We start from the raw sequence: 15,020 nt of genomic DNA on the forward strand, positions 1-15,020 counted from the left end.
CACCCCCCGATCTGAAAATGGTTAGTTTCCCCTAAAACCTAGATGGATTCCTGATAGTGTATACATATCAATACTAAAAACTGGTTCACCATTACCAAAAAAAAAAAATTGACTTCATATATATAATATATTAGAAAATAAAACCCCATATATTGTATACTAGGATACATCTTATGAACTGTGCTTGCTAAGACATATTGTAAATTAGGTTCCTTCATTATAACAATAAGTTTTCTCTACTGTGTTAAATATAGTTAAAACCTGACACAATCTATCTGTTGATCAGCTTTTTCGTGTAAAAGGATGAGCTCTGATACCTGTATACAAAAATTGTACAATAATAAAAATGGCATTCATCTTTAGTACATTTTAAGTTACATACAGGACAAAGCCTAAAACATATGTCTATATAGAAGGCTGTGTATCTAAATATATACACATGGCGAAATTGTTGTCACAGGTGATTTTAACAGTTGAGGCTGATGATTTTATTCCATCTGATAAAAATAAGATAATTATCTACTCACATGTTATGAAATTTTTATAACAGATGTGACTATATACCCAAATGATGCAGCACAGATAGACATGTAAATCTGTGGTATATATGTACAATGTACAAATGTAGGAAATTATAAGTTGTGTGTAAATTAATCTGTCTGCGATGGCAGTCATCCTAAAGTCCTAAGGTAGATCAAAGTTATAATAGAACTAGGGCTAGCTTTATTATGTCTCCCCTTTTTGATGAAAGGAGATCTAGACATAAAAATAGAATAAGTTCCGGTTCTTCCTCTAATGTAAACTTATCCAGGCCATAACTTTCTAACCATAAAAGAAATCTTGAGGAAACTTGACGTGTTCTTGCATGCAACTACTTGGGCATTCAGAGCGCTTTAATTTGGTCATTGTGACCTGTCACCTCAAGATCAAAGATCAAATCAGTTCAAAATTTCCAGTGAAACATGAACTTTACCTTCATCATCCCCAGACGGTGTGCACTGCACAGCAGTCAGGTCACTGTCACTTCACCTGAATGTCATAGGTCAAATAAGTGCAAAATTTCCTGCAAAATCTTGTCCCGGATGTAACTTTTAAATTATTTATTGAAACTTGAAGTATATGTACCCGCATCACTTTCAGTGGCCACAACGCCTTGTGATTAGATTATTGTGACCTTGGCCTCAAGTTCAAAGGTCAAATAAGTGTAAAATTTCCCATTCTCTGATGAACTCTCAGTCATGTGTAATATACATATTCATTTATTTGAGTTACTAAGTCTTCATAGTAGAAAGATCAATTCATTTAATATGCTTTGAACAATTGGGGGTAATCTAGGTTTTTATGGGAAACTGAAGAGATTGTTTGTGTTAAGGAAAATTTTAATGTAGAAAATATTTTCATTTAGATATAATATATGAGTTCCACCTTTATTCGAATTCATTTGCAATTAATAGATAAGTGCCATTAATTAATATTAATGGATTCTTTGAAATACAGGACATTTTTAGATGCAAATCTCCAGGGGAAATGAAAATAAAAATACAAACTTTTATTTCTTTTACAATAATTATGAATCAAGTTCTCACAACTTGTGTTAATCATTCAAGTGGAAATACCGGGTAATAAATACACAAATATGACATGGGCTAATAATAAAATCTTTATCAACATCAGATATGCATGACTATAATGTTTATGTATATATTGTATCACTACAGGGGAATAATCAGAATTTTAAATTAAGAAAAGATATGTACATTGTATGAATTGTATACTTAACTACGGTGTGTATAACTCTTGTAAACAGCTGAGAATTTGCATAAAAATGTTAAAATACCGTAAAACCGGTGTAATTTGCACAGGTACATTTTTGGGTTATTTTTTTTTATCTTTTTGGCGCATCAATTTTCCCCCTCAAAAACGATGTCCAGAATGCCCGGAAAATTGACAATACTTTGGCATAAATATCTTCTTTCCCATGTCATTTATAATCAAATGTATAATCAAATGTGTTATTTGTTTACAATTTTAATGACTTCAGATCTTTATGAAGATGCATATCATTGTTTGTTTTCTTTGAAGTATGCGGTAACATCAGACTGAACACGTGCTCATATCGGCACGCACCAACGCAACTTGTAATGATCATCATGATGTGCTTAAAAATAAAATACCACCACAGGATTCAAACAGGCATTTTAAAGGCTGTAAAAACTAAGGGTTGATCTTGAAAAGCCTTAAAATTGATGAAATAGCCCTAAAAACCTTAAAAATTAACAAAAATATCTTGAAAGTGTCAACATGAGCCTTGAATTCGACTAAATGATTATTAAACTATAATTGTAAAAACTGCCTTAAAAATATGAGAAAATGAAATATTTGTAACAAGTTAAACGATCAGTGTTAGATTTTAGGGTTGTTTGGTGTGAATGTGGCAAGTTTAAAGGCATCCAGGCTTTACATCTATATCTTTGTATTTTCAGAATTTGCTGAAAAAAGTTCTAAAAAAAGCCTTGAATTTCATAGTGATTGAGCATGATACTAAATGTACCTGTTCATACATTGAGTAGCTAAAACACAGAATTCATATATATTTGATGGATTATAGCTGAATCATTGAGTACCAGTAAGGTATGGGAGAAGAGATAGCTCAGACAAACATTAATATTTTGGCTCCCCATCTGTATCTAAAAACAGGGTTTTCCCCAGCAGGTTTCCTGGCTTCTAATACCAGGTGTGAGCCTGTGCATGTGTGTAACCTACACAAACTCGACAACGTTTGTCTGTAATCTGTGTAGTTTGTTAGATGTAGACCCAAAAAAAGAATATGCACGATCATGATGAAGGTATATATATCTTGCATCTGATCGTGATAGAAAATATAGAGCATTTCCAATTAGCTGCTATTAACGAGCTAATTAATTCATGTTTTTGATTCGGAGGAGAAAGATGATAATCGGCACACTTTGGTCAATCTAGGTCGGCAGCATTGTAGGTCTAAGGATAAGACAGCCTCTGGAATGTGAAGAATGTAGAAAATGTGTAATCTGATTACCAGAGCCCTTACCACTGTGTGGGATATATGTACTGGTATTTCAGGGTGTGATGTATGGGAATGAGTACAGTGTTTATCATTGTGTCTGTGTGGGATATTTACTGGTATATCAGCAGGGATTGATGCAGGAATAGAAAGTTAATGCCCTTTCTTGAAATATGGGAAAATATACGTGTAGGTGCATGATCCGTCCAACGAGGGCTGCAGGCCGGAGCCAGGGGGGAAATACAAGAGGGGCATGGATTAGATCCTTAATTTTGTTCCTTGCTGTTCATTATAGATTATAAAATATCAGCAGTGACAATAAACATCAACACAGGGAAAATGAAATAAATCACTCAGTTGTGGAACTGATGGAAAATTAAAAGAAAAAAGAAAACAGACAGATATTCCTGGGGTAGTGTTTTAGTTTCAAGCTGGTGATTTTTTAACTGAAATTGGGGAAAGTAAAGCTGAAATAGGGGGAAATAATGCGAAAATTGGAGAGGGGAGCTGGCCAATATTCGGCCAAAAAAATGACCTGTCTATATCCATGATCAGGGTGTGAAGTAGTTATTGGACATATATGATGAGTGCAGGGTTTACCACTAGTGTGGGATAGGAACTGGTATATTAGGGGGTGATGTATGGAATACAGCTTTTATCACTGTGTGGGATCTGAACTGGTATATTAGGGTGTGATATATGGAGTACAGATTTTATCACGGTGTGGGATATCTACTGGTATTTTAGGGTGTGATGTATGGAGTACAGATTTTATCACGGTGTGGGATATGTATTGGTATATTAGGGTGTGATGTATGGAATACAGCTTTTATCACTGTGTGGGATATCTACTGGTATATTAGGGTGTGATGTATGGAGTACAGCTTTTATCACTGTGTGGGATATGTACTGGTATATTATATAATTAGGGTGTGATTTATGGAGTACAGCTTTTATCACTATGTGGGATATGTACTGGTATATTTTATAATTAGGGTGTGATGTATGGGACATAAAGGATGAGTACAGCGTTTATCACTGTGTGGGATATGTACTGGTATATTATATAATTAAGGTGTGATGTATGGGTCATAAAGGATGAGTACAGCGTTTATCACTGTGTGGGACATGCACTAGTCTATGTTTATCCATTACAGATTTTATAAATCTTTTCCATTAAACGTTGTAGACATAAAAAAACACATCAAATCAATATCTGAAAATTAAGTTAATCTGAGAGAGGAAAAGATTTGTAGTCCTCCAAATATCTGTCCGCAGATGATGGTTATGTGGGTAGAAATATTAATGGTGGTGATGAGTATGGATGGTACACATTGCCCTGTCATCGCTTTGGGGATTTCATTTCTTTACCTCAAATTTGTACATATGTTCCAAGGTCACACCCACACTGCAGGTAAACCCAAACAGATGTAACACCCTCAGGCATCATGGATAAATGTTCCTTAATTTAGTGTATATATCAAAAGCTAAGCATATTTGGGAGGCTCATTCCCCGAACACCAACTCTGGAGAATTGAAAGGAAGGTGTTTATATAGGAAATCCTTTGCAGTTTAGTTATAGCCTATTTCAACTAAGAATGTCAACTCATTTTGTAGATATGATACTATAGTCAATAATAAAATGGATAAAAAGTTTTTATTTCCAACATATAACTGTAATACACATTTAACACAGAACTAAGTAATAGAAAATAATCATTATTAAATATTAATTTTTACTTTATATGAAAAAGATAAAGAACATTACATTATATGAAAAACAAAATTCCCAAATTTAAGCCACATTGATACTAATGTCAGCAATAAAATACAGTTTCTATTCCTACATATAACAGTAGTACACATTTAATACAGCACTAAAAGATAGCCATTATTAAACATAAATATTAACAGTAAACCTTTCTGGAACTAAAGTAGATGAAGAATTTTGCATGAATCATGATGATTTTAGTTGGAATGGATTTTTGGAATTCAAAAGTTTTGCCAAAAAGTATAAAATCTTACTTTATTTCGAATGTTTGGTCAGTTTTTAAGTATATCCATCTACGTATGTCTTGCCAGAAGTGATTTGTTATTTGACACTGTTAAAAAAGATGTTCTATAGTTTGTTTGCTTTCTTGGCATAAATTACATAAATCACATTGTTTGATTCCAATTATTTTCAATTAATGATTAAGTGGAAGTATTCTTGAAAGAAGCCTGAAAGTGACCCATTGAATGCTAGTTTTAAGTCCATATATAAAGTTTTCTAAATCAATCATTTTGAGTCCACCCTCACTATAGTCTTGAACAATTATTGAGCATTTTATTCTATTAATTGGTGATTGCCAGTTCAATGATTGAATTATGCCTTTACTTGGAGAAGGGAGAGATATAAACAGGTGATTCATTTTTTGCAATGATAAGAGATTTAAGAACAGATATTCTCCTTATAGGTGTTAAAATTCTTCTTGACCATTGATGTAACTTGCCATCTATAATACTACTAATTTTGTTGAAATTTACAGTAACCATGTCTTCTAAATTGACAGAGAAATCAATCCCAAGTAAGGTAAATTTGGTTGTTCCCCATTTTAGTTTTTTCAGTATTTACTTTTAACCCTGATATTTTAGCATATTTATATCATATAAAGATTTTGTGCCATTTAAAATAACGGATGTGTCTTTAACGAACTGTGTTTGTTATTTATGTTTATGCCCTTTTATGTTTATGCCCTAAAGTTTTTATTGTTGTTTTTTTTTACCATGATAGCTAATATTTCAACTCCCAAAAGAAATAAGTAAGATGATACCGGATCCCCTTGTCTACAGACCCTTTTTATGTCTACAAAGTTGGGTTAAAAAAACATTCTGTATGATAGCCGAGGAAGTGTTTGTATTAAAACGTAACAGATAATAATATCAAACTGAAGTCACACAAGTTGAACACAATTCCTGAAAATAAGTACAAGTTTAACTAATATATGATAATAATTATAAGAGAATTCACACAAATCTGAAAATACAAGTTTAACTAATATAATAATAAATATATGACTGATTCTGAAAACTGTTCTAAATATTAATGATTATTTTGCAATTATTAGCAGTTTTTGATCATCTGATTAGAAGTTGATTTACCTGTGCAATTTACCTGTACACCATTTCTGCAATAGACTATTAACTCACTATCATCACAACGGGCCACCTATGTAAACATGTGATTTTAAGCAGAGTTGGTGTTCGGGGAAGACCCCATTTGGGCTTAGGAAAAAACTTAGATTAACCCTAGGCCTTCTACCACTGTTCATGTAGACCATAATGGGCTCATTCATATCAATGCATGGTAGAGTCTACTAAAGTTACATACGGATGAAAGAGTTAAGGACATTTTATTTAAGTTCAGTTCGACTTGTCTATGGTGTATGAAGACTCTTAGGAATTTTCCTATAGTGAAGGATCATTGTTGAACCTGGGGCAAAATAACAGAATAAAGACAGTAGCTGTGGTTGTTTTCCCATTGTTCTCCCATATATCAACACCTGTATCTATTGTTTTCTGAAATGCTGGCGCAGATGGAGCACCCTTTTGTTCTTGTACAGTCTCTATTGTTTGTAATTGTAGAGTACAACAGCATTGTTGTGATACAGATGTTTACAATAACGGTTTAAGGTAACTGGATATGTCCGTGTATACAACACAGGTCGTGTCATCGTGGAACTAAAAACTCTGTACTTAAAAACATGCTTTAACAGTTATTTCTCAAGGGCTATTGTATATGCAGCCTGGCGGTGCCACATTCTACAAAGTCGCGAAACATGTTTGGTGTGACCGTAGCACATTGTTGTATATGTATATCAGCTGCATTGTTTCAGGACAGAAAGCTTGAGCTGTCAAAAAAAACCGGTGTCAACCTAGATAATGAAGCACGCTTTGCCGATAGCCCAAGAGGATGTGCCTCGGATTCGCGGACATCTTATAATTGTCTACTTGAAACATGTACACTTATAACAATATGGTTAATTACTTGACATTGTCCGTTATGTCCTGTAGTCGTTTTATTCTATACAATGCAAATCATATGTACTGTATATATATACTGTATCATCAATATCCACAAACAATGCTATTACAGTATATACTCTTTAATTAGAATGAATATATTTGCATATACATTTTATACATGTGTCCAAATGAAATATTTCAAAAATGTTCAGGTTTTTATGTTGATATTTGATATATATACCGTATTAACACATTATCTCTGTGACTGAGCGTAGAGGGGTGGGCTTATTTTATATAAATTACAGGACAATGAAAAAGCTTCTGTTGGTATTTCTAACATATATGGGTGGGCTTATTACCAAGCATGGGCTTATTGCTGGATAAATAGGGTATGTGGTCATATGACATGCATGAGAAAGAGATATTGCCCAAACCGTAATTGAGGTTTGTACTGTAAAATCATAAATTTTCGTGGGACATAAAATTTCACATATTTCGTGGATAACAAAAATCCCGAAATTAAATCCCCACGAAAACATAAATTTGGTATGATATAGATAGGGGGAAATCAGAAATCAGCGAAATATAATGTCCTTGAAACAGGCTAGTATGTGAAATCTACGAAAATAAATGATTCTAAAGTATCATTTTTCAAGTATTCATGTATCCCTGAATTTTAAAGTGTTTGATTGTTTTAATTTTTATTGAAATGAAATGTTGTATTTATCCTTTAACAAGACGGACAATGGACATTAAAGAAATCCCTAGATAACATACCTGCCAACCCCAGATATACTAAAAGAGGGTGATGACCCTCTTTTGAAAATAAAAAAGAGGGTCATAGCGCACGACGGCTTTTTTCGCAACAAATAAGAAAAATAGACATTTAATTATAACTTAGATATTTTAATGTTGTAAAAGTTACATTCTCCATTCATTGAACTGTTCTTCCAGCAGATCTAGCCGATCCTCATGATCATCCACAATACCAAATTCAAAGCTGAAAAATAAAAAAAAATGTCAACAATACAACTTATAAAACTAATTCATATTAATATATATGATACTGTGTTTTCACAGGCATTTTTTATGTCAATTGAAATGGTCCTGACAGTAAGATGTCAAATTCTGCTCATATAAAATACCGTTTTGTTTCTGTCAATGAAAATGGTCCTGACAATAAGAAGTTGCACCCCTTCTCATATAAAATATCAGTTTTATACGAGTAGGGTTTGAACTCTTATTGTTAGGATTTTGATTGACAGAAACAAATCATCAAATGCCTGTGCATGTTTTTGACTAGAGTGCAAATACAGCGTTTGGTCCACGACCGCTGGACTTTATACACTATAACTCATTTTCCTACGACATTTGATATGTGCACAATTATCTTTTCTTTTAGCATTTCGTGTAGTAGAACCTGCAAGTCACGATAACGACTTCTTCCTTCAAGAAGACATAACGTTACCTTCAAAATACGATCTATTCTACGTAAATACAATTGTAAAAACAACTCAATTATTCGTTAAAACACCTGACTAATCTCTTGTCGGTAAGTTCAGTAACAACGTTCTTCATATAAACATTTGTAAAAACAGTTCTAGTACGTATATAAACAACTCACAACTTACCTGTTGGTGAGAAACGGAAACAGGAAATAGATCGTCTTTCTTGTGAAGAAGGATGGAAAAGTCTAGAGAATTCCGAGTGACTTCATTAACTTCTAATATACGAAAAGATTCCGGGTGAAAACGGATGAAATTGACGGAATCCGGGTCAAAATCGTAACCTAGCGGGTGAAGGGCTAAAATCCGGGGTGTAACACGACGAAATCGGGTCACTTGGCAGGTATGAGATAGAAGTGCTGTTTTTTAGGAATAATTAATGTGGCACAATCTAAAAAAAAAATTAAAAAATGTCATTGCCGCTACACCCATATTAACAAAAAAAATAATGGTGAAAAACACCTTAACTTTAATCTGATTAAAATCATCCAAACATCCAAACATTCAGACGTAGTACAAAGGAAGCTAAGTAACAGATGATTTGAATCAGATTGACCAAAACTGAGACTACTCTAGGTTGTTACTTAATTGAATTTGAACAAACAGGCAAGATGAAGGAATTCTGTTGATTTCAAAAGTTAAGAATAAAAGGAAAATCGCGAGTCTTGACCTCCAAACAAGGAGACTTGGCAAGTGTAATATAAACTAAGTAGCAATATGCTCTCATTATTTACACGATGGGTGTGTCCATCACCACTGTATTATTACATGTGTATGTTAACTCTGAAACGAACTTGGCTGGATATATACATTGTGCATGTGAGTCTTTTTTAAATGTCTGGTTTTGTTATTTTAGGGGGCGGCACAAGTTGTGGAAAAATAATACAGAGATTTCCGGACACAGACTGGGAGAGCTGCCCTTTCACACACGGAATAGAACATGTTAGTGCTATAGCCTCTGCTGGCTACATGCTACTTTGTTTGTAATTCAGCCCAGTGTTGTTTCTGGGGACTATAAGGGGCCGATAATGGACCCCGATTCCCAATTAAAACTATTTCATATTTATGCTGAATTCCCAAAACTTGCAGTTTACTCCTGAAAATTTGTTTCCCAATTGGTATATTTTCTTCTCAAAATAGACAAAATGCCCCATCCCAACCAATTGGTATATTTTCTTCCCAAAAAAACCAAAAATGCCCCATCCGAACCAATTGGTATATTTTCTTCCCAAAATGAGACAAAAAGGCCTCATTCTTAATTAACGAGAGAAACACTGCTGATCATGAGCCTCCATGTATTATCTTATACTCTTCAATGTCGATGATGTAACAACATTTCTGATTGGTTACTTATCATGGATCGTAAATATAAACAAGTGAGCCATTCTTGACTTGTGCGGATACAGCCAAACTGTAAGAATATAGTACCAATGGCCACTAATAGTACCCAGAAAAAAAACGTCAGCATTGTCCGTGGTGTCTATGAATGAAAACTTGTCATCACATTACAAACAACACTTGCACACACAGTGAAATATTTAAGGTTGAACTTTGAGTACCCATTTCTTCTCTACACCTTGGAATATGTAATGAAAAAATTATTAGGTCTCTTTACTCGCCACCTTCCAGATGAGACAAGTTAGATCCTTTGATGAACAGTAAAACCTCAGTATAATGCCCCTTACTTCAATGTGCATTTTTCTTGTTTTTCTTAAGAATTCCTTTATATGTATAACGCCAAAATTTATCTGGCCAAATGATGGCAGTATAACAAGGTTCTACTGTACATTAAAAGAATCATGGGGCAGAATAATGGTAAAATTAATGGAATTGGAGGTTAGGTGTCTCTCCCCTGTAGTATTTAAAAGACAGGACTCAGTCTAGTGATTGGTCAGGTTTTTTTTCCACCTATAACCAATCAAATAGCTTACAACCTGTCTTAGTATTTTGTCATGATATATTCCATTGGTGTAGGAAAGATATGTTTGTTGAAATTGAAACCCTTGGATTCTCAAACATGGAGTATATGTACACGTTGATAGGTGGGAAGGGAACAGGACACAGGGTTGAAAAATTGTATTGTTGACATATATATATATATATATATCAACATAAATTCTTTTTACTTTTGTTTAGTTTTGTCAGCCAGTAGGATGGAGGCTATCAAGCCGCCGGGAGCCGCCAGAATTTTTCGTGGCAGTGTTGACGGACATAGATGCAGATCGGCACTACTGTACATGTCTGACATTCAGCGAGACAATCGCTATCACCAGTACCAAGGGAGATGACCCAGATGGGGACGAGCCTTCGGGGGTTCACAGCTCTCTCATGTTCGCCCCGAAGTCCCTCGTCCTTGTTTCACGACTCGACTACTTTGACGTGTTCAGGGTAGGATTACAGTTAACATGTTAATATGTAGAATCTCATTTATTTGAACTCCATTAGTCTCCCCTTTTTACTGATTAAATAGTCAGGTTCTAAGCTACTGATTAAACATTCTAGGGTAAATTTGAAAAACTATTTACAGCAGTGCTTTGTGTTGATCTCTGGGTAATGTACTTGTTACTGCTCATGCCTTTGTACTTTGCCAGATTTGGAGCATGGCACTCTGTGTAAGAAAATGTAAGAACCCCCCCTAGAAAATAGTAAATTAGTATTTAAAGCATTATACAGAACCAAAATTGGGAAACTGAAGTCCAATTTTTTTTTTCAATATTGATTTACCTGAGGTATATATATTAGGGTTGTCAAACCGGTCAAATTTTAGTAACCGGTTACTTGAACAATCTTCCGATCGAGTAACGGGATAATCGGTAAATAGGTAATCAAACAATAAACAGCGACAACATGTCATATGTTTAGCAAATGTTTTATTTAGAAGGTATTTACCACCACATACATACATGTATATTTATATTTTAATTAGCATGATAGTTTAATCATCGATCGAGTTACTGATACCGAAAATAATCAGTATTTCAAGCTAAACTCAGGAAATAGTTTCATGTAATCTCCGTAAGTATATTTCATGAACAACAAATGTCAGAATACAGTATTCAATTACAGTTATCTGTACTCAAAATCATATGCGGTAATATTATTCTATAACAGAATATGATCGACAATCATTTTAATACATGCTTGATCGTTCAAGTGTGTACTCTTCATGTCATATTTACATCTCACATGTAAAAGAGAGTTCTACAATTCTAAAAGTTGATATTTCACAACTTTGTATTCTGGCTTCCTTTTAAAAGCTTTCCAATTTTTTGTGGTGCTTGTGGCATCTCTTTGTCAATTTTTATAATAGACTACAAAAACAACACTAATATGTCAGCCTGAACTGAAGGCAGGGGAACATGGGGCTCCCCAAAGGGGTAAATAAATGTCCGACTATATATTCAGTTACCGATTTTGGTAACCAGTTCATAGTTTTCTGACCGAGTTACCTGTTAACTGGCTGACTACTGACAACCCTAATATATATATATACACATATTTTAACAAATAAATAATTCAATTTCTACTGTTAGCTCATCAGGTTGTGTGTTTGTTTCAGAACTGCCTAGGAATAATTTATTCAACATATGTTGACAAGTTGGACTACCAACTAGAGTCCCTGGTGGGCAACATATTGGGCTCTATCCAGGTACCTCCTATAGGTAAGTTTTAATAATAATACTAGTTCAAGGTTCTTATATACCGCTTTATCACAACCTAGTTGGTAGGTCGTCTCAAAGCGGTTCACAAATTATTATCTGTGGTTATAGGGCCTTTGCAACCAGCCAATATTTTTCTCAACTCCCTGGTGAGTATATAGTCGGTGCTGCCATTTCGGCGCTCACAGCTAGTATTCTACAATTCTAGCACTGCCCAACCACACTGGACTGGAACAAGCAGAGTAAAGTATCTTGCTGAAAGATACAAAACAATGCTGTGTCGGTCACGAGCCCGGCGTCGTACCACTAGACTTCCGTGCCTCCTTTTACTTTAACCTGTATATAAACGTATCAAGGTACCTCTTATAGGTACGTTTTACCTGTAGATACATGCACTCAGGTATGGCCTTCAGGCCAGTGTTACCTGTAGATACATGTATCCAGGTATGGTCTACAGGTAAGTGTTATTTGTAAATACATGTATCCAGGCACCTTCTATAGATAAATATTACTTTGAAGATTTATGTGAGTGTTACCTGTAGATACATGTATCCAGGTATGGCCGACAAGTGCTACCTGTAGATCCATGTATCCAGGTATGGCCTACAAGTGCTACCTGTAGATACATGTATCCAGGTACATCCTACTGGTAAGTGTTACTGGTAGGTGAGACAAACTTCCCAGAGATGGACATTTTAAAATTGACAAAACTTGTATGCAAGTCATTTGGAAATCTCGGGGTTTTCTTACCAGCAGAATTTGATGCAATGATGTATATGAATTTAACTTAAAAACTGACTCTTGGAGTTGTATCAACTTACTTTTTAATTCACTTATACCTCTATATGTCTGTAACTAATTATTAATTCAACGAAACTTGAATAATCTGAATTTGATAATCTAGAAACTTTGCTGTCTGTATGTGTCCGATAATGTAGTTTGTAAACCTCTGTATTGCACTAACTTTATATTTGAGGTCCCCTGTGTAAATTCTTTGTTTCAATTATGATATGAGGACAACATGAAACTGAGCACTGTGTACATGTTATGTTTGTAGGCGGACCTCAGGTAAGGTTCTCGATCGGTGCTGGGGATCGCCAGGCATTACAGCCACCTCTCAGTGCAGGCATCCCTGTATCTTGTTACACGGTGGCCCTTCTCTTCAAACAGCTGGGTAAGTATCACATTTCCTGATCATGGCTGTCATTTTTACTTACATTTATTGACAAACTTGCCCGAGAAACCTCTTTTAAAACTCACTGTTGCAAGTTATTTCCATATCCATTGAACCTGTATTGACAGACCATCTGCTTTAACTCATTCACCCCTGAAGACACATTTGAACCCTTCCAATTCAAAAGTTGGAGTAGTTCATTATGAAATTTCAGGGGTTAATGAGTTAAGAGACCATTTTAAGGACTTCCCATATAGGTGGTCTCTGTATACAGGTTTAACTGTATAATGTTGATACTGTATACCGGTAAAATTTTCGCTGCAGTATAACTTTCGCCTTTTACGCCCTCCCCAATTAGAGTGAATTTATCATGAGAGCGAATGATAGTACACAACCTTCAATATATAGTAATAACCTGAGAATAGTGCGTAATTAACTCTGGGCAAACTTGGATTTTATCTGAAAAGGCGAATATTTGTCTTGGCGAAAGTTTCCCGGTATACAGTAAATGTATATCAAAATATTCACAAAAGCCAATGTTTGACGTTAAGTTTCTATCTATCTATATGTTATACTTCACACAGGCCTGAGTGGCTTTAATGCGGAAGAGATGTGTGATTCCTTTGTTTTTCTCTTTCAGGTATACAGAATACCTTGGTGCTTTTCTGTGCAGCATTGACGGACCACAAGATATTGTTTCATTCACAGAGTAACACTCGTCTGACTGACGCCTGTCGAGCCCTCACTGTGCTATTTTATCCCTTCAAATACAGGTAAAAAAATAATGACCTTCCTCAGAAGTACTTAATACTTTCACAGAGAATTTTTCTTTTTTTAATTTCAATATTTTGAAAAATGTTCAGCAACCTGAAATGAACTGATAAGTTGCCTTATAATTACTGACCTGAAGACTTTCTGTTACAGCTATGTATATATCCCTCTATCAATGGTGCAGGTAGGATAGGGATATATAAATAGCTGTAACAGAAAGTCGTCAGGTCAGTAATTATAAGGCAACTTATAATTACTGACCTGACGACTTTCTGTTACAGCTATTTATATATACCTATCCTACCTGATAGGTTGACTTACTGACCTTAGGACTTCATATCTGTTACAGCTATGTATAGATCCCTATCCTACCTGATAGTTTGCCTTACTGACCTGAGGTCTTTTTGTTACAGCTATGTATATACCGCTATCCTACCTGATAGGTTCCCTTACTGACCTGAGGTCTTTCTGTTACAGCTATGTTTATATCCCTATCCTACCTGATGGGTTGCCTTACTGACCTGAGGTCTTTCTGTTACAGCTATGTAAATATCCCTATCCTACCTGATGGGTTTCCTTACTGACCTGAGGACTACAGCTATGTATATATCCCAATCCTACCTGATAGGTTGCATTACTGACCTGAGGACTTTATAGCTGTTACAGCTATGTATATGTCCCTATCCTACCTGATAGGCTCCCTTACTGACCTGAGGACTGCATATCTGTTACAGCTATGTATATGTCCCTATCCTACCTGATAGGTTTCCTTACTGACCTGAGGACTCTCTGTTACAGCTATGTATATCTCCCTATCCTACCTGATAGGTTCCCTTACTGACCTGAGGACGTTCTGTTACAGCTAT

The 15,020-nt window shown here is 35.0% G+C and overlaps 1 protein-coding gene across 1 annotated transcript in view; it reads left to right on the forward strand.

Annotated features, from left to right (window-relative positions):
- The window catches only part of LOC110459916 (myotubularin-related protein 13-like), a 73,721-nt gene that overhangs the window by 10,872 nt on the left and 47,829 nt on the right, over positions 1-15,020 (forward strand). The window contains exons 2-6 of the mRNA XM_021512423.1: positions 9,407-9,492; positions 10,687-10,938; positions 12,110-12,212; positions 13,267-13,383; positions 14,024-14,156. Coding sequence (XP_021368098.1) covers positions 9,407-9,492; positions 10,687-10,938; positions 12,110-12,212; positions 13,267-13,383; positions 14,024-14,156 — 691 coding nt within the window. The remainder of the gene's footprint in view (positions 1-9,406; positions 9,493-10,686; positions 10,939-12,109; positions 12,213-13,266; positions 13,384-14,023; positions 14,157-15,020) is intronic.

This window comes from Mizuhopecten yessoensis, unplaced genomic scaffold (genome assembly GCF_002113885.1).
Source record: "Mizuhopecten yessoensis strain PY_sf001 unplaced genomic scaffold, ASM211388v2 scaffold10275, whole genome shotgun sequence".
Taxonomy (NCBI): Eukaryota; Metazoa; Mollusca; class Bivalvia; order Pectinida; family Pectinidae; genus Mizuhopecten; species Mizuhopecten yessoensis.